The sequence below is a fragment of the Alexandromys fortis genome, unplaced genomic scaffold (assembly GCF_014885135.2).
Source record: "Alexandromys fortis isolate MF-2015 unplaced genomic scaffold, M_Fortis_MF-2015_v1.1 scaffold_27, whole genome shotgun sequence".
Lineage (NCBI taxonomy): Eukaryota > Metazoa > Chordata > Mammalia > Rodentia > Cricetidae > Alexandromys > Alexandromys fortis.
Window position 1 is genome coordinate 9,388,892 of NW_026067952.1, and position 18,296 is coordinate 9,407,187.

General features: G+C 53.6%; 1 protein-coding gene across 2 annotated transcripts in view; it reads right to left on the reverse strand.

Annotated features, from left to right (window-relative positions):
- Nucleotides 1-402: 402 nt before the first annotated feature.
- The window catches only part of Vstm2l (V-set and transmembrane domain containing 2 like), a 29,123-nt gene continuing 11,229 nt past the window's right edge, over nt 403-18,296 (reverse strand). The window contains exons 2-4 of one of the 2 annotated variants that reach the window (XM_050151193.1): nt 8,481-8,650; nt 7,297-7,347; nt 403-1,237 (exon numbers count right to left, since the gene is read on the reverse strand). In XM_050151193.1, the coding sequence (XP_050007150.1) occupies nt 971-1,237; nt 7,297-7,347; nt 8,481-8,650 (488 nt within the window). In that variant the 3' untranslated portion in view covers nt 403-970. The remainder of the gene's footprint in view (nt 1,238-7,296; nt 7,348-8,480; nt 8,651-18,296) is intronic. The other variant, XM_050151195.1, reaches the window with a different exon arrangement.

Below are 18,296 nucleotides of genomic sequence, written 5' to 3' on the forward strand. Positions count from 1 at the left end.
CCTCTGAGAGTGAGGGAGGGGACGGTGGAAGAGAAGGAGACCTGAGGTGGGGTCTGCTTGGAAGTGAAAGGCTTTCTCTGTGGCAGCTACAAAGATGTTAATCCATTCCTGCTAGCATGCTTCACAGGTTCTTCTGTGTGTGTGATTATCGCGGGATCCAGGGCGAATTCAGGTGCCAGTGTTCACGGTAGGGTAGACAAAGCCTGCTTCTCTTTTCCTTCGGGAACCACTCTTCCCAACCAGCAGCAGCTCCTGCCCTTTCAGGCTCCTCTCAACACCAGGTTACTTCTGCTCTTTTCTGAGACCCACCAAGCCCTCCTTCCCTTCCCATCGTGGCTCAGTTGCCAGCTCCAGCAAGACACTGTCCGGGTTGGTTTAAACCGCTTTATTGGAGTTGGCTGGTACTCACAGGTTGGGTCATATACACAGGGCCCGCTCACCCCTAGGCAAAGCCCTGGGCCTCCCACCTCCCCTCCATCACCGAGGGTGGCCAGAGGTTTGAGCCAGTTCCGGGGCGGGGTGGGCCCAATAGAAATATTTACAAACCACCAGGGTGGGTGTCCCCTGATCAGGAATGGGGAGGGGATAGGTGGAGGGGATCCCTTGGGTGGACTTCACAGGCCCAGGACAGGGCTGGGCGTGGGGGGGGTGCCGGCAGAGGGGGGCTCGGGGAGAGCCTCGAGGGCCCAGAGCGAGCCTGCTGGTGCTAACTCTGCCTGGCAGGGCAGCCTCCCGCGTGGGGCTGGGGGGGTCCTCCGCTTCCCAGGGGGGACCCGGAGCCGGTTCCGGGTAGAAAGAGACGGAACAGGAGCGTGGGCCCCCCACGGCCCGGCTCCTCACCAGGGGGTTGGCCGCGAGGACGGGGTGTATGAAGCGGAGCCGGCAGGGGGGGCAAGCAAGCAAAGCACACGCGGGACTCCTCTGCCACCGTCGCCGCAGGGCCAGGAGGGCTGCATGCGGGGCGAGCGGGCTACAGGCTGCAAGCCTCCGGCAGAGAGCGCTTGCGCAGCTCCCGGCCCGGCTTGGGCGGCGGTGCGGGCGCGGCAGGGGGCGCATCAGGCAGCTGCAGCACCGAGTTCTCCCCGGGCTGCACCCGCAGGTAGGCCTTGACCTTGTGGTGCCGGGCCTTGCCGTCGCTGAAGTCGATCACGCGACACTCGTAGGTGCCTTCGTCAGTGGGCTTCACCCGCGACAGCCGCAGCTTGTGGGAGATGTTGCTGCCCACCACCTTGACCACCTGGGGGCGACAGAGGCACCGTGAGAATCGGCTGGGGTCACGAGCCAAGCCGCTAGGCTGCCCCCACCCCAGAGACAGCTAGGGAGGGGACCCAAGGTCAGCATCCGAGCAGCTGAACGGCAGACGGACAAACTGAAGCAACTGAAGCAACGCTAATGCCTATCCACAGGGTGGTGTGTGCAGCCAGTGGAATACTGCCCAGCGGTGAAGAAGGGTGAGCCAGAACCCAGCCTGTCAGAGTTCTACAGGCAAGCAGGGGACAAGCCTCCTAGCAAAGCTCCCAGGCTGTGCTGCTGTGTATAAACAAACGGAAAAGCCCCGCATAGCAGGAAGAAACTTCGGCTGGGGGCTTGTGCCACACTGAATTTGTGGTCAGACGAAAACCTGCAGGAGTCACCTCTCTTTCCACCATCTGGATCCTAAGACTGAACCTCAGGTGTCTGGCATCATCACCAGAGCCATTACCCGCTGAGTCCAAGGTTCTCACTGGCCCAAGGTTCCGTTTCTTTAAGATAGGGGCTGGAAGGTGGGGACCGGAAAGATGACTAAGCACTTAAGAGAACTGGGATTCGATTCCCAGCATCCATTTGACAGCTCACAACTGTCTGTAACTCCAGTTGCAGGGAATCCAGTTCTTTCGTCTAGTTTCCACAGACACCAAAAAATACAGATGGTGCACAGATGTATAATCAGGCAAACACACACAAAAATAAAGTCTAAGAAAAAAAAAAAGATACAGACTGACAGAGCACAACAGTCAGATGCCAGACTTTAACTGTCCTCTCCCTGGCAGTAGAATGAGTATTGTTAGCTTGTAAAGTTTTGCCTTTTTATTGATTTGAATTATTTTTTTAAAGATAGGATCTTGCTTTGTTGTCCAGGCTGGTCTCCAGTCAGGACCTTCCTGCCTTAGCCTTCTGAACACTGGAATTGTAGCACCCTCCCTAACCCTTGACCTGATTTTTAATATTCATCTTACTGCCAGGGCCCCACTGTCCTGGATCAAGTACACCCAACTCGGTGGACAGCCTTCCTGCTCGCGCCTGTGGGTCCCTTCTGTGCCCGTACTTAATCCCCACTAGGGGCTACCTTTCCATATCTGTCACCACAGTTTAGCCACATTCTAGAACTCTCTATGATGGGGAGGACCCTTTGCCAAGGCTAACTTTCTCCCACACAGTGCAGTGGTTCTGTGTGTTGCTGTGTGGTATTCTGTTGGGTGACCACACTGCGGCTTGTCTACAGTTTCCTGCCGGCTGGTGTTCGGGGAATTTCCAGATTAGTGTTCTCATGAATAAATCTGCTGCGAATATAACTCTGCTGGCAACTCTTTTTTCAGTTCCATGAGGAAAGGCTGTCGGAGTAAAATGCATCATTAGTGTGACTGGTGGGTGGGTATGGGGACTCTGACGTACTTTTGTAAATTTCTACATTTCTATAACAAAAAAAAATATTAAAGGGAATGAAGTTGGACCTGTGTTTAGGCAAGGATCTTTCTTAGAGCTGGAAGCCCAGCCCTCCTGGAGCTCAGTCCCCAGCCGTCATCTGGCAGGTACCTACCCTCCAGACTGCACAGCCCACCAGCCTGGCCCTTCAGCACTAATGTCCCTCCTCTAGATAGCAACAGCTGCACTGTGCCTGCCAAGTCCCAATGTTCTGCTTTGGGATCCTAGTGGGTTCTCTGCTGCCCCCCCCCCCAAAGTGAGGGACCCTAGGGTGAAAAGGATGGTTCCTGGGAGGGTGGGTATGGCCTCAGGCATATCTCCAGCCTACTCTGAGACACACACACATAGCTGGGGACACACACAAGCCAGACACAAACAGCAGCCAGTGTATGTTGGGGGAACTGAGACTCCAAAAGGAGTCGAGCCTGGTTCGGAGCCCAAACCAGTCTTCAGTAGGGCTGGACAGTGACTCCAGGCTAGGTTCCATGCATTCACCCTAGAAACAGTGTGACAGACCCACAGAGAATTCCAGAGCTGGCAGCACAGGCTCCGTAAGAGCCCCCTGGTGAGGAGTCCATTCCCCAGGAAGCAGGAAAACATGGGTTTACCATATAGCAAGAGGAACTGGGATGGGACACAGACAGAACGTCCCAATGAAAAACAAGACCCGAGAGTCAAGAATCAGATGCTCCCTCCCTTGTGTGGGACTCAGCTGATGTCCACTCTGCCCGCTCACTCCATCACCCTGACCAAGGGCACAGAAAGACCCCCGGGGTACCGCCACACTCTCCGGTGAGTTAGGAGAAGCCATTGCAAATGCGCAGCGGGAGTGAATTACCTCAACATCTGTTTCCCTCACGGATATTAATTATCCTTCATTTGTCAACCCTACAAGGCGCTAATGGAGTAATAATGCGCAGCGCTGGGAGCAACCGCTCCTGGGGAGGGAGGCCTACGCCCCGCCCTCCAGACGCAGGCCGAGGGGGATGCTGAGACCTCTGCCCTGGCTGTCAGCCTCCTCCGCAGCCTCCCGAAGGTCAACAGGCAAGAGTGGCCTTCAGAAGGGCGGGCGCTTCCGTTCGGGGCTGGTGGGACAAGGTCTATAGCACAAGTCACTCACGGGTACCCTGACCATCCAAGTCAGAAGTCAGAAGAAGGCGAGGATGTAACCCCAGCTTTGCCCTCAGCACAGTGTGCAAAAGGCAAAGACCCAAACAGCAGCCATAAGTGCTCAGAACTGTTCTTGCAGCACGATATCCCCAAACCCCTCAGGGTCCCTGACGGAGAAAACTGAGGCTCCCTAGATCAGGCACGCGTCGCCATACCCGGGGAGTGGCCTATGGGCAGAAAACCCTCCCACCTCACTCCCCAACCCCCAGCACTCTGTGTCCTTGGGGAGCCATGCCCTAAGCCTCATCAGCGGCTGCTCCCTCTGAAGGGTTCTCTATTCCACCTCAGTAGTTTGGGGTGATGGAAGAGCCTGCTGGGCTTCCTTATTCAGGAATCAGTGCGACTGGAGAGGCCGAAAGACACACCCGCAGGGCAGCTTGGCTGTAAATCATAATCACAGCCCAGCATCGACAGGCCTCAGCGATTAAGCACCTAATCACGCTGAAAGCGCCTGGCCAGGCCGGCTCTGAGCGCCAGCCTCCTGCTGGCCACAGCCATACACCCCAGGCTCTGTCCTCCCAGCTAGGCCAGGAGGAAAGGGCGGGCAAGCCATCTGCGCCCATAGAGTGACCTTTGCCTCTGCACGGCTCCCAGGAGTGACCTGGGAGGTTCTTGGGGAGGGAGTGGTAGGCTGGTCTAACCAGGGCCAGACTCTGCTGCTTCACCACCCCTGCGCGGATTCAAAGCCCAGCTCTGGGACCCCGTGTGTCTGAGGACCTCCAATTGGTCCTACTGTGGTCACCTGGGCATGTGAGACACCACCATCTGCAGGAGCCAGGGCAGCCCCTGACTCTGCCAGTCCTAGGTCCTCAATGGAACCTTCTCCATATCTTCCCTAAGGCCCCCAGCCCCATTCTACCTGCTCTGCCCACCCTCAGCTGGCCCAGCACAGAGGGCCCTGGAGCCCTTAGCCCTGTCCTCCATGGATCCCTTAGCTTGTGTTAGCTCACCCCCTGCCCCCGCACAGGCTCTCAGAGACCAGTCATTCTCCTCCTGTGGTGGTGGCAGATGTCGTCTTCCCTTTTATCTCTTGGGAGTAGTGGGTACATGCCCATTTTCCACTTGGTCCTGGGGATTGGGCACAAGTGACTGTGGCCTTCTGGAAGCATTTCTTGCCCACTGTGACTGCAGCCATCACCTGACAGGCCCAGGGAAGGGGGAACATTTTTCGTAAACTGGTTTTTGTGAGTGCATGGATGTATGGGTATATGCTTGTCCTGTGTTCTGACTTGTATGTGGAGGTCAGAGGATGACATGGGGTTTGGTTTCCTCCTACTGTATGGCTCCCAGGGATCAAATTCAGGTCATTGGAGACAAGCACATTTACCCACTGAGCCATGTTTTCTGCCCCTTGGGGGAACTTCTTATGTCAGGAATTCAGCCCCATCTTTACCTGTGAGACTAATGCAGGATTAATTTAACCCCTAATGCAGAAAGCATTAGCTAGATTACAGCAACCCTTCCAGAACTCGAACATGGCTGGCAATGCAGGTACCCTAAGCTTTGCAGAACGACAGCCTGGGGGATCTGTAGTCCTCAAATAAGTACTGAGTCCCTCAGCACAAGCTAATTCTGGTTTCTAGTGTTTTCTTAATATCATCTGCTTCCAGAAACAGAGACGGAGAGGAGACAAAGCCAGAGCCAGAGCTCAGCTGCTGGTACACTAAGTGCCAACCCCATTGTATGCTCAGGATCCCGTGAGTACAGCCAACGCCTCTGTAGGGCTCCTCAGCAGGTTCCACAGGTTCCCAAGTGTCCCCCACTACCTACTGGAGCCACGTCTCCCACAGGCCTTGGCACTGCCTGGTCGGTAGCTCACATAGTGGTGAGCCTGTGCATGGGAAAGAGTCACAGAGCCTTGAAGGCCTAGAAGAAAAGTTTGTACCATTTCCTAAGACCTTAGGAACCCAGGCTGTGGATCTGCCTTTGGGTGTGGTCTGTCCTGCTTGTGTATTTAGGGACACTGGCTTGCATGCTTGTGTAAAAGGCTGGGCTCGGTACCAGACCCGGAAGCCCCAGCTGGTATGAGGATTATGGGGAAGGACTAGGGGTGACTTCACACTCCCACAGAGAACATTTATTTTATTTAACTAATTAGCATTATGTTCCCCTCTCATGAGGCTAGCAGCCTGGAATTATAATCCTCTCAATCAATTAGATAATTCTTTCTTTGCCGGAGCCCAAAGCCTCTCATGAAATGGGACACAATCGAGGCAGAGGGTGTGTCCTCGAAGGGGGTGTGTTGATACATCTGGAGGCCTCTGTCTGAGGGTCTGAGGGGTGTAAGAGGCAAGAAATGGGACATGAAATAGGAGCATGCCCTTGACTGAGGGCAGGAGAGCAGGGGTGGCTGCCTTAAACTGTGAACAGCTGCAATTCCCCTGCCCTGCAGAAGGTACCAGGAACGCTGTGATCCCATCTGGTCTCTCACTTGCTAGCTCCTCCCCTGAGTGGCTGAAGGCACCTCCTCTCTGGCATCCTGGCCACAGTGCCCTTACTTGTCCTGGGGGCCACTCTGCTGCAACCCCTGGTTCAGGAGCACAGCTCCCCTTGTACTGTATCTAACTTGCCCCGGGGCCCTGAGGTCCCTAATAGTCCCGAGGAAGATGTGGGAGACTCAGCCAAAACGGGGGTTTTGGAAAGGCTGCCCCAACACTTTCATAACTGTACTTGGGCGCCTGCACCATGGGTGTGTTGCTGAACTCCAGTAACCCAGCCTTGTCCTGTGGCCACGTGCATGCCCAGAATAGTGTCCCTGCTCCCTGGTCTTCTTTCGACAGTGCCTGTCTCTTCCAGGCTGAGCTTTAGTCTCTCAGACTCCACAGTAACTGTCACATCCCAGCTCCCTGATGTCCCTGGCCTCCCTGGGCTTTGGCAGAAGAGGCTCAGCACACTAGCCACATTTCCGGTACTCTCCAGCCTCAGCTACCCAAGCCGTAAAATGGAGAGAGGCTTGGCTCTGTCTGCCCACTGTGGCCACAAAAAAAGTGAGTGGATACCTAAGAAGTCCTGAAGTCCCTGCTCCTGGAAGTCACACCCAAGGACCCTGAGATGCTCCAGCATCAGTCATGGCGGGTCAAAAAAAATAGCCCACTCAGCCTCCTGAGACCTTGTAGCTTCCCAGTGACAAATGGGGCTGAGTCAGGCATGGAACACCACGAGGCATACCTGGCCTTGGCCCGCCAGGGGAGGATTTGTCTTCTCTCTCCTGTCATTTTTCCTACCCGTCATTCAATGGACTTGAAAAATCTCTGGAAAAAGACCCAGAAAAACAAACAAAAAAACCCCCCACCAAGCTGGGGCACGTCCCAGTCCCCCTCCCACTTCCTCTACTTTCTTACCCACGTTCCCTACTGAAATGGACCGAAACAATTTTTGTTGTTGTTGTTGTTGTTACAGCTGCATCTTTCATTAGACCATTTGTGGAAAGGCATCAAAACTCACACTTATTTTGGTGGCGTCCTTCCCCGAGTCCTCCTGCTGAGAAGCTTTTAGCTGTCCAGAGAGGGAGAACAGAGAGAGCAGAGACAAGGTGTTAGTGAGGGGTGGGTGTGGGGAGAAACAGCATGGAGACCGGAGACAGTTAGGATTGTGGGCAAGGATGCTGGGTTTCATCGGTGCATAGTGTGTACAGCTGTGGAAATGTCACCCTGTTCACAGAGACACTTACGTACATTCTAGTCAGATTGAAAAGTGATAATAAGAAAATGAAGACTGGAGAGATGACTGAGCAGTTAGGAACACTGCTGTTCTTCCCGAGGATCCAAGCTGGGCCCAGGGCCCAGCTCCAAGGGATCCAGCGCCCCCTTCTGGTCTCCACAGGTACTTTCACCCTAATGGTACCACATACCCAGTCACACACATGCACCTACAATAATATTAAAAAATCTTATTAAAAACAAGATTCTAGCCAGGTGGTGATGGCACACGCCTTTAATCCTAGCACTTGAGAGGCAGAGACAGGCGGATCTCTGTAGTTTGAGGCCAACCTGGTCTACAGAGCGAGTTCCAGGACAGGCTCCAAAGCTACAGAGAAGTCCGTTCTTAAAAAAACAAACAAACAAACAAAAAATAAGATTCCAGCTAGAGGTCATGAGGTTTGGAACTGGGGTCCCTCAGCTCTGTGCTCACTGCAATGCAGGAGTGGGCAGTCAAAGGGGGACAAAGGAGGTGCTTATGTTTGACACTGGCCACAGAGCCAGGCGTCTGGACTCGGGAGGGTGTTTAGCTATAATGGCTGTGTGTCTGTGTGCACATACAAATTGGGAAGAGTGTGGGTGGCATGCCCCTGAAGCCTGTGCCTGTCTGGGGGTGTGCTGCTATGCTGTGTGTTTGAACCTGAACTTAGGTTTGTAGCAGCCACGGTTAAATACCTAGCCATGTCCTGAGGCTTCTACCCCTAAATAACCAAAACAGGCTGAAATGCCCCCCAAGTGCCCCAAATTCCTCTCCTAAGGGTTTCCTCCAGCCACAGGGCTCTTCCACACGTGCAGGAGGCAGGCTGACATATTGAGGACTTGTTATTCCAAAAATCAAGAAAGGAGCGCCTGCAGAGTGTTGCTGAGGACCGGGACATCAGGCACAGGCCCCTGCAGCGTCCCCCATGGAAGCATCTCCTGAGGTCTTACCTGGTTGGAGGCCCAAGTCTGCTTGTCGGTCCAGTCCCCGTGGCTGCGCAGGTACCACCACTGGATCTCCAGCGAGTAGGATGGGGAGCCGCTGCCTCGGAAGGAGCAGGCCATCTCCACATCCTCGCCTGTCCGCGCTGTCATGTCATGGGGTGTCTCTGTGAAAAGTGCTGTTCGGGGAACAGGCAGATGAGGGCTCAGAAACAGGAGCCCACCCCCAGGGTAGCTGTGTGTGCAAGACGCTGTCCGAGAGCCGGAGGGGACATGGGCAGAGGGGTGATGGAGGAGGGCAAGACTTCCCCTGGGGTGCACCAGACACCACTTTGACCCTCCTGGGGGGGGGGCTGCTAGGCTCCTCCCCTCTCCCTGGGCTCCTGCCTCTTCTCCCAGCTTCCTTAGCTCTGGATATTCTTCACCGCCAGCCTGGCTCAATCAAAGTTCAGCTCCAAGTCACCCCTTTGTGAGCCCCAGCAACTCTTTGTTCGATGGTCACCAGCTTGCCTGCTCCAGATATGCTTGAGAGGGAAGCAGGGGAGAGAGACAACCACCCCGCCTGGCATTCCTGCAGGTTCTAGCTCCCACCAAGTCTCAGCACAACCAGTTCCAGGAGCCAGCAGCAGTACCCCCATGCTATACCCCCACTTCACAAACCCCGCACCCCTCCCATCCATATGTCTGGCTCTTACTCCCCAAACTGTCTGAGATGCAATTAGCATGTCTTCCTCCTCTCAGGAGATTGTCTGACACAGAAGGAAAATGGGAGATGCCTAGCAACTGCAGGTCACCCCAGACACGTGATGGCCATCAGTCCCCACCCCTGGGCTATGCAGTCCTCCGGGCCCAGTTCAGAGGGACAGACATTCCTAGCCCCAGAAGGCCACCTGTCCCAGTAAAGAGGGAGCCCTGAGTGGAGAGGGGGCATCCTGAATCAAGGGGCAGCGACCCCACTCCCCTCCACAGGACAATGGGCGTTTTATACGATTAGGTTTGATGACTGTCTTTGCTCTGCACAAGGTACCCTTATGGAGCTTTACTTCAGCAACATCTCGGGGCTGAAAGCAAGCTTACCAGGCCAAGGTTTATAAAGCTTCTTATGGGAGAAAAAAAAGCGTCTGTTTCTCTGCAGAGTGGAAGGACTAGCTAGCCCTGGATACATAAACAAGGCCTGTTTGACAATGAAGAACATGGCTTGAATCACAAAGATGGTGTGGGGTGCTGGGAGCTACCTTTACATGTGGCCACCCCCAGAGCTGGGCTGTCCTTGTCTTTGAGGGCAGGAGGAAACCAGGCTCCTGCAGGGATAGTGCCGACCACACTTGCCCAGTGCCTGTGCCAAGTGCTCAGGCCACAGTCTCAAGGAACTCTTGGCTTTCTGACTCAAACCTCACAGCCTATACTGGATCTTCTGAAGACTCCATGGGTTCAGGCCCAGAGGATCTCCAGCCCCCAGCTCCTTGTCGCAGGGCTGAGCCGCCATTAACACACTGGTCCCGCTCCTTCACGCTTCCCTGAAGACAACCTGTTTTCACACAGCGGCTGGAGGTATTTTAACACAGCACAAACAGCTCCATCCCCCTCTTCTCACTACCCTCTCAGGCATCTTCTCATATAGGGTAGGAGCTGAAGCGCCTATGAGGGGAAGATGGTCTGTAAGTATGTAAGTTAACATAGCGATCACTAGTGACATGTTGCTGAGTGGACCAGGCACCTGGATTTTAAATTTCATTTTAATTCACTTAAATAGACTCATTTGGATAGTTACTATCTTGTGTGGACAGTTATCTGTCCTTCCAAGAGGTACAGCCATTCCTGTGTCATCTGCCTGCCTATCTATCTATCTATCTATCTATCTATCTATCTATCTATCTATCTATCTATCTATCATCAGTAATGGAGAAAGGTCCTGGTTCACAGTGGGAGGTTGGTAGTATTCCTTAGTGGCTAGAAATTTCGTCTCCAGGGTCCATACCTGATGATCCTGCCTCAGCCTTTGTGGTCAAATCTTTCCCAGTCTTATTTACCAAGTAGAACAGTATCCAAGGGTGTCACGGAGAACCTGCCACCACGAGAAGCCCGTAGGGCCCTAGAACAAGTGTCCTCTGGATGCAGGCCCTTTCACTGGATCTGGGTAGCCAGGGATGTGAGAGACAGTGGGGTTGCTCGCCTGTGACCCACACCACATGCCACTGCCAAGTCTCAGAGACCAGCGCGTGGCACCACTTGCCCTCTCATGGAGCAATGTAAGATCCTGGAGCTAGGCAAGGGGAGGCCACTCAGGCCTGAGATACAGCCTAGGAACCACTCCTCCTCCCCAGAGTGGGATTCGGGGAGCCATATGTAGCTGATAAGGATGAGGATCACATGTGTGGCTCCAAGAGGAAGGAAGGGACATGCCTCTGTCTGTCCCCTCTCTTGGCTACAGCCCTTGTCCATCCCCTCACCAGAGCAGCAGCTACCTCAGTTGGGGCCTCCGGTTCCACTCACTAGGCTCAGAGAAAGCATAACGAGGTCTGGGCAGCCCAGCAACCAGGGTCAGTGAGACCAGAACCCAATATTTGGGCTCCCGGGATAGCCCTGTCCTGAGACTTGGGGTGGGCCAGAGCACAGGATGGGGGCCACCCCAGGTCACCTCTCCACTAGATTCCCAGTGATGGTTTAGGACAGCTCTTTCCAACAGAAACCTACATAAAAGAACTAAATGATGTCACAAGTCACAAGAGATATTCCATTTCCCCACAAAAGTTTTTTTTAAAAAAAGCTAAAATTAATTTCAATAATATACTTTACTTAAACCAAAATATATTATTTCAAAATGTGATAAATTTAGTTAATAATGAGACATTTTCCATCTTTTTGTGTGTGTCTGTCGCCTTTTGCTTTTAGAGCTCTTTTTACAAGGGGGCGGGCCCACGAAGGGGCGGGCCCTGGCATGCACGAGGCCCCAGGGTCACAGGGCATAGTCTGGGCACGGTGGTGGCATACAACAGTAATCCCAGCAGTCTGGAGGTGGAGACAGGAAGACTGGAAGTTCAAGATCATTCTTGGCTACGTGGCAAGTTCAAAGCAAGCCTTGGACACATGAGACTATCCCAAAAAGAAGTGGGAGTGGTCCCTGCTGGCCAGTCTGCAGCCCTGAAGGGCAGTGTATGTGAGTGGGGTGTGTGTGTGTTGTTTCATCAAGACACAAAGACACTGTCTGCCTCATCTGAGGCAATTGGGAAGACTTCCCTGAGGCAGCTTCCCCTGGCTTGAGCCCCAGTGCACAGACAGAGCACGGAGTGGGCAGGGATTTGAGGTGGGAGGTCAAAGGAAGACTACAAGGCCACTGCTGTGGCCATCGCTGCCAGCTCCCCTCCCCACGGGGGCTCTGGTCCAGGGTTTCTCTGGTCCCCCTCAGACTTGTCAGGGGCTCCAAAGTGGGGTGCGGTGAGTCCTCCCTGGACCCCCTCACCTAGCTTCCCTGGGAAGGGGGAAGTGTGACTGAATGACAAATTGGAGAGCAGGTTCTGTGCATGCGTCAGGGGGTGTCAGTTCCCAGTCCACAGCAGCCACCTAAACACATGTCCCGTCCCCCCATGCAGTCGTGTGGGTCCAGTGCGGGGGGGGGGACCCTGAGAGCACTGGGCCTGCCTCTGCGTCACCTCAGAATGTCTCCCCATCTTGCTCACCAGTTTGTCTTTCCACAGACGTGGTGAGTGCCGGGGACACTCCAGGGAGAAGAGTATGGCATGTTTCCTAAGGCTGTGCTCTGGCCCCAGGAAGGGGGCAATCTGGGAGAGCTTCACAGAGGAGGCTCCCATTCTCCCTGAAGGGCGTCTATCATCCTAATAATTGTCCCCACTTTTCAGATGAAGTTGGGGGAGGCCTCAGGGAGGTTAAGCATCTCGCCCAAGGTCACAGAGTGAGTCACTGGTTAGACTGAACCCAGTTTTAGAAGATTTAAAAGGGGAGCCTGTTCTAGACCATCTCTGAACACCTCCTTCCAAGCCCCCAAGACCAGTCCTTCCCCCAGCCCTCTGCCTCCCAGGGGCATCTCAGACATGAGTCCTTTCTTCTTGAACCACCCCCAGATTCTTTCCAGCTCAGGTGCCTCCCAAAGCCTCAGCGTGTCTCCAGGGCCGGTGTAATTATAGATTTTGGAGGAAGGGTATTTGTATTCTCCAGCTCCAGGGCCTGTGGCTGCCTGGCTGACTCTCAGGAAAACTCAGGGAAGACAATTAAACCCAGTGTCCACAAATTAGGATTCTGTAGAAGGAACAGGGACTTGATTGAGCGTGACATCAGCTGCCTTTCTGCTGTTAATTGGAGCAGCGATATACTCATTAACCCCAGGCCCTATCGGGCATCGGCCGCAGCCACGGGTGCTGAGGCCTGGCTGAGCCAGGCTTTGGCTCCTGGCAGGTAGGAGCGAGCTGAGGCCGGTCCTGTCCTTCAGCATCAGGCTCTCCCAGCTTGGACCTGGTCCATCCAGATAGCTCTGACTTAGCCTTCAGTCTAGTCAGCTTGGCCCTCACTGTGTGACCTGGGCCTGCCCGTTGCCTCTCTAAGCCTGTTTCTTTATCTGACAAAGGGGAGAATCCAGGGACGGCTGAGAAAATGGCACAAGGCAGAATGTGTATAGTCAGTTTTCCACCAGCAACCTCACCTCTCAACTCTCACTCTCTAGAGATGTGTCCTCAACACCTCATGAGGTCACATGGCCATGTAGCATCTGTATCCATGCATGGTGGGCCCTGTGGCCCCTCACTCACCAGTTCTGGCCTCTTTGCCCCAAAGGTCCACCTTCCAGAAGTCACTGGGCTCTTGCACACCTGGGGAACCCATCTACCCCCAAATGGGCAGCTCAGCCTGGCTCACTGCTACTCTGAGCCCAGATCACAATACACATACCACACATGCATACACACACACACACACACACACACCATATGCACATGCACGTGCATGCCCATGCGCGCACACACACTTCCTTTAGCTCCTCTTGCATGGCTGGTACCTATTCCTTTCTTTTCCAGCCCAGTGATGTTTTTTACTGGCTCTGCATCATGCTTAGAGGGTCTGGAGCCCAGTGTTGCCCGGTGGCTTTGTAAGAGATGTCACCTGGTGGGGTGGGGGCAGCATTCGGGGTGGTGGTGATGTGCTGGGTCTCTCTGCTCTACCTGAGCTCTGTTGGGTATGTATGTGTGTGGTGTGCTTGCTTGTGTATATGTGTTATGTGTATATATGTGTGTGTGTGTGGTATATGCATGTGTGAGTGTGTGGTATGTGTGTTATCTGTGGTGTGAAAGTATGTATGTCATATTGTGTATGTGTGAGTATATGGTGTGGGGAGTGAGATGTGTATATGTGTGTGGGGGTCTGTGGTGTGTGTTGTGTAGGTATATGTATGTATGTGTGGTGGTGTGCTGTGTTTGTGGTCTGTGTGTATATGTGGCATATGAATGTGTGAATGTTTGGAATGTGTGTGGTGTGGGAGTGTGTGGTCTATGGTGTATGTGTGTATGTATGTCATATTATATATATATGTGTGTGTAGGGGTGTGTTGTGTGTGATATGGGTATGTATGTGTGAGTGGGATCTCTAGTATGTGTGTTGTGTGTGTGTGGTATAGGATGTATGTGTAGTGTGTATGTGTGTGTGTGTAGTGTGGTATGTGGTGTATGTATATGTGTACTTGTGAATGTGCACTGTGTGTGCGTATGTGCGGTGTGTGTGTATGTAGTTGGTTCTCTAAGGACAGGTCCAGGATCCCCCTTACGGAGGTCCCAGAGCAGCTGCGTTCACAGCGGGCTGTGCTCAGTAGGAAAGGTGCTGTTGTCATGGCGGAGCCTGAGCACTGAGGACACTTCTGGACAGTTCTGACAATGAGGACACTTCTGGACAGTTCTGACAACAGCTCAGCAGACTGCACACACATTGTCCAGCTACACACTTAAAAACAGCCAGTGCGGCAAGTGTGTGCTCTGAGTATTTTATTACACTTTAAAAAGCCCCCAGCGGCTTCCCCAAATCCAGCAGCTGCCCCAAGTGAACACTTCACAGCTCTGTCTGGACCACGCCCCCACTCTGACCCTGCACTTCCTCCTCCGGGGTCTTTGGTCCTGTCCCCTCCCCATGCTCGTAGCTTTCCTGACCTCTTCACTAGCTGGCAGTCTTGCAGCTTGTCTCTGTTTCCATCGTCCAACTGACACACGAGTTTCTAAAAGCAGTCATTCCGGGCTGTTGCCTGCTTCGTCCCAGCGCCAGGATGGTGCCAGGCACACAGCAGGTGGCTCAGTGAACTCAGCCATGTTTGGGAGTACACTGGTCGGTCACAGCTATTGTAGCAACCTGGCATGAATCCACACTGAGTCTTTTCAAGCTGCCCAAGAAAGCAAGGTTCAGAGGGCCCAGAACCATCACGGCTAGTCTCTTGCTGCAGCATAGAAGGCAGGAAACCTATTTTACCCCCAGTTCTTGTACAAGAAACCCCACTTCCACCAGGCCTGGTGAGGTGGACTGCCATCAGGATGTTTCACCATGGAGAGTGAGTGCCCAGAGAGGGAGCGACTGAGCCTGAGGTCACAGAGCCCAAAGGCACAAGGTCAGCTCACAGCTCCAGGACTGGCTGGGAAAGTCTTCACCAGAACTGACATTTTATCTAGGCCCCCCTCTTTTTTCAACATAGGAAGTGTGACACTTTGGGGGTCAGAGCAGTATTCCCCAACCCCCGATCCCGGGGCGGTGGTGGGGTGGTGGGAATGGGTGCTCTTTAGACCTGATTGATCGATCGCTTTAGATAATTCTTTCACACTGTTTAGGAGAGGAAAACCTCCCTGAAAGGAAACCGCAGGCGAAGAGGGCAACACAGGCAGCCCCAGCCCCTACTCCCTGGAAACAGGGCAGTTGTCTTTGGCCTGGACTAGGAGGAGATTCCTCCAGTGCCGCTCTCAGCCTGGTAGATTGCCTGCAGGCGAGGGAAGCAGTATAAAGTCAGGGACTGTCTCAGAAGGAACGGACGGGCCAGGACGACTTAGCTGTGTGCCTGCCCCTTGTGAGAGGCAGACGTGAGGAATCTGGTCACAGCGCTGAAGGAAGGTGCTGTATGCCCTCACGGGAAGATGGTTGCCTGAGCTTGCAGTCAACACGCAGGAGGAATGAGAAACACCTCTCTGATCCCCCTCCCTCAGGGGAACGGCTCTGTCTCAGAAAGGCTCTGGCCTTCAAGGAGACCGAAGGGGAACAGAGACACACACGCCAGGGCCTGCTGTGTGCACAAAGGCTGAGACTGGGAGAGGGTGCTGTGCACAGCTGTTCAGGGCACACACGGTTTGCACCGACCATGAAGTAGAGTGTCTCCCTCCCCTCAGGGTTTGTCACGCTGCCTCTGGAAAGAGGCAGGAGGTCTGGAGAATCTTGAGAAAATGTAGGCCTGCATCAGCACGGACAGTCAGAGGAGGCTCTGAGCAGAGGGGACAAGCTTGGGCATCAAGCTGCCAAGGCTGCACGGTGAGGGGATAGGGCATCCAAGGGCCCGTGTTACAGGCAGGCTCCTACATCCAGCTTTTGAGGACGGCCTCCATTTCTCCACAGGGCGCTTGTACTACCGGCGCTATTATTTACTTAATATTTATTTTCAAAGCATCTTCCCCATTTTACTTAAATAAATTCAGCTTAAAAGGAGACTTTTATTACTGCCATAAATGGAAAATCAGCATCGCTTGCCATCGATAGCGGGAAACTGTAAAAATCAACACAGAAGCAGCCGGCATCCGTAAATCCCAGCCAGCAAGGCTGCTACGAGCTCCTGCCTCTGCTTCCAGTTTGCTCCACTCACTGGGAGGTGGGTGAAGGGAAGAGGAGCCAAGGGGAGCTTGTGGGCTAAATCCAGAGTAGTACCTCAAATAGGCAGTCTTTTCCATCCACAAGGCTCGAGACACAGGTCCCAGGGAAGTGGGATAACCGTGGCCACTCCCAGTCTCTGGCCTGCTTCCATCTCACTGGTTAGCATCACAATTTACATTTAGACCTCAGAGGCCTGGCTGGGGCTGTGCCACAGACCCACGCCTTGGCCTGTCACTGCCACCAGGACAGCATCGCCACTGTGTCCCCTCCACTTGGTGATACTTGGGGTGCTTGGAACAAGTGAGGCAGAAAACAAGGTAGGGGACCCTCTGGTCTGTTCTTCTCCAAGCAGGGAAGCAGCTGCTCAAGGAACTGGCTTGTCCCCAGAGGCGCTTGTGAGCATAGCAGACACAGGAGGGAGCAGAACACGGAAATTCATGAATTTGGAATGAAATGGGGATCCTCAAGGCAGGTCTGTCCCTGTTGGAGCCAGTTTCCCACCAGCACAGGAACAATAAATGGGCCCAGGGGCTGTCTCCGATCCCTTCTGACCCAAGGCCAAGTTCAGCTCATTGGTCCTGGGCACCTCGGCCCCTGTCCTCGCAGTACTGGCCTCAGTGGGAAGAGGACCTGGAGGGAGAGTAGGGGTCAGGGTGGGAAGCCAGGACTCCCAGGTCAGGTGTGACTATCCCTGAGCTCTGGTTCCTACCTACTTCACTGGCTGAAGGCTTCTTTTGAGGAGGGAATGGATTAATGCAGATAAAGAAGCTGTTGGTATATGGGGCCTGGTGAGTGCCCAGCACCTACTGATCTCTGGTAGAATCACTCACTGATGAGGTTTAGACCTGAGTATGTTCAACCAGGTGGGATCTCTGCCCACCCTGGTGTGTGTGTGTGTGTGTGTGTGTGTGTGTATGTGTGTATGTGTGTAGGTTACCGCAGCCAATACAAATACAAAGAGACCAGATTCGATATCTAGCTAGGTGCCCAGTGATGCTGTGCCTCAGTCTTTCTGTATCTCTATCTATAAAATGGGAGCAATGACAGCAGCTGCCCCCCAAAGGTTGCTGTGAGATATAACACCGTCACTAGCTAATGAGGTGTCTGCTTCCACCCGAGAGAGTTATTTCCTTCTCCTTCCCCAGTGCTGAGATCAAAGGCTTGTGCCACCATGCCCAGCAACCCTAGCTATGTTCAACTGACCTGAAAGTTACTTAAAATTCACTATTCCAAAAGTGAAGAAGGAAGAGATGTCAAGAGACCCACAAAACTGTACAACCTTCACAGCCGTCTGGTCCCCACACAGTCACACCATACCAAAGGAAGCCCTGAACCAGTAGGTGATCGACTCCCGGCTCCACCTTCCCGCAGCCCTGTCAGCCACAAATCTGGACTGGCCTGTGCTAGGCATTCCTGTGTGATAAGATGTGGTCTTCCAGGACCGGCTTCCTTCACTGAGCTCAGTGGGTTTGAGGTAGTGGCGGCATTTCATTGCATTTTGTCCTTTTGTTTGTTTGTTTGTTTACTTTTTTCTATTTTTATTTACTTTACTTTGTCTGAGAGTTGGAGTGGGGCTTGTGCCATGGCCCAGGTGTGGTCAGAAGGCAACTTTGGGGAGTTGGTTCCTTCTGTCCACCACGTGGGTCTCGAGGGTTGAGATCAGATGGTCAGGCCTGGCACCTTTACCCACTAAGCCATCTCATTGGTCCTCGTACTTCTCACACGTCAGTCTGTTGTTCTTTCTTCCTTCCCAAGAGAGGGTTTCACGTGACCCAGGCTGACCTTCAACTTGCTATGAAGACAAGGATGATGACCTTGAACTTTTGACCCTCCTACCTCTGACTCCCAAGTGCTGAGATTGGTTGCAGATGTGGGCCACCATGCTGGGTTCTATGGTACTGGGAATAAAACCTGGGCCTTTCTCTGTGCTAGGGAAGCACTCTAGCAACCCGGCTATGTCCCCAGTTACAGGTGTTTCTTTTTTTAAATCTA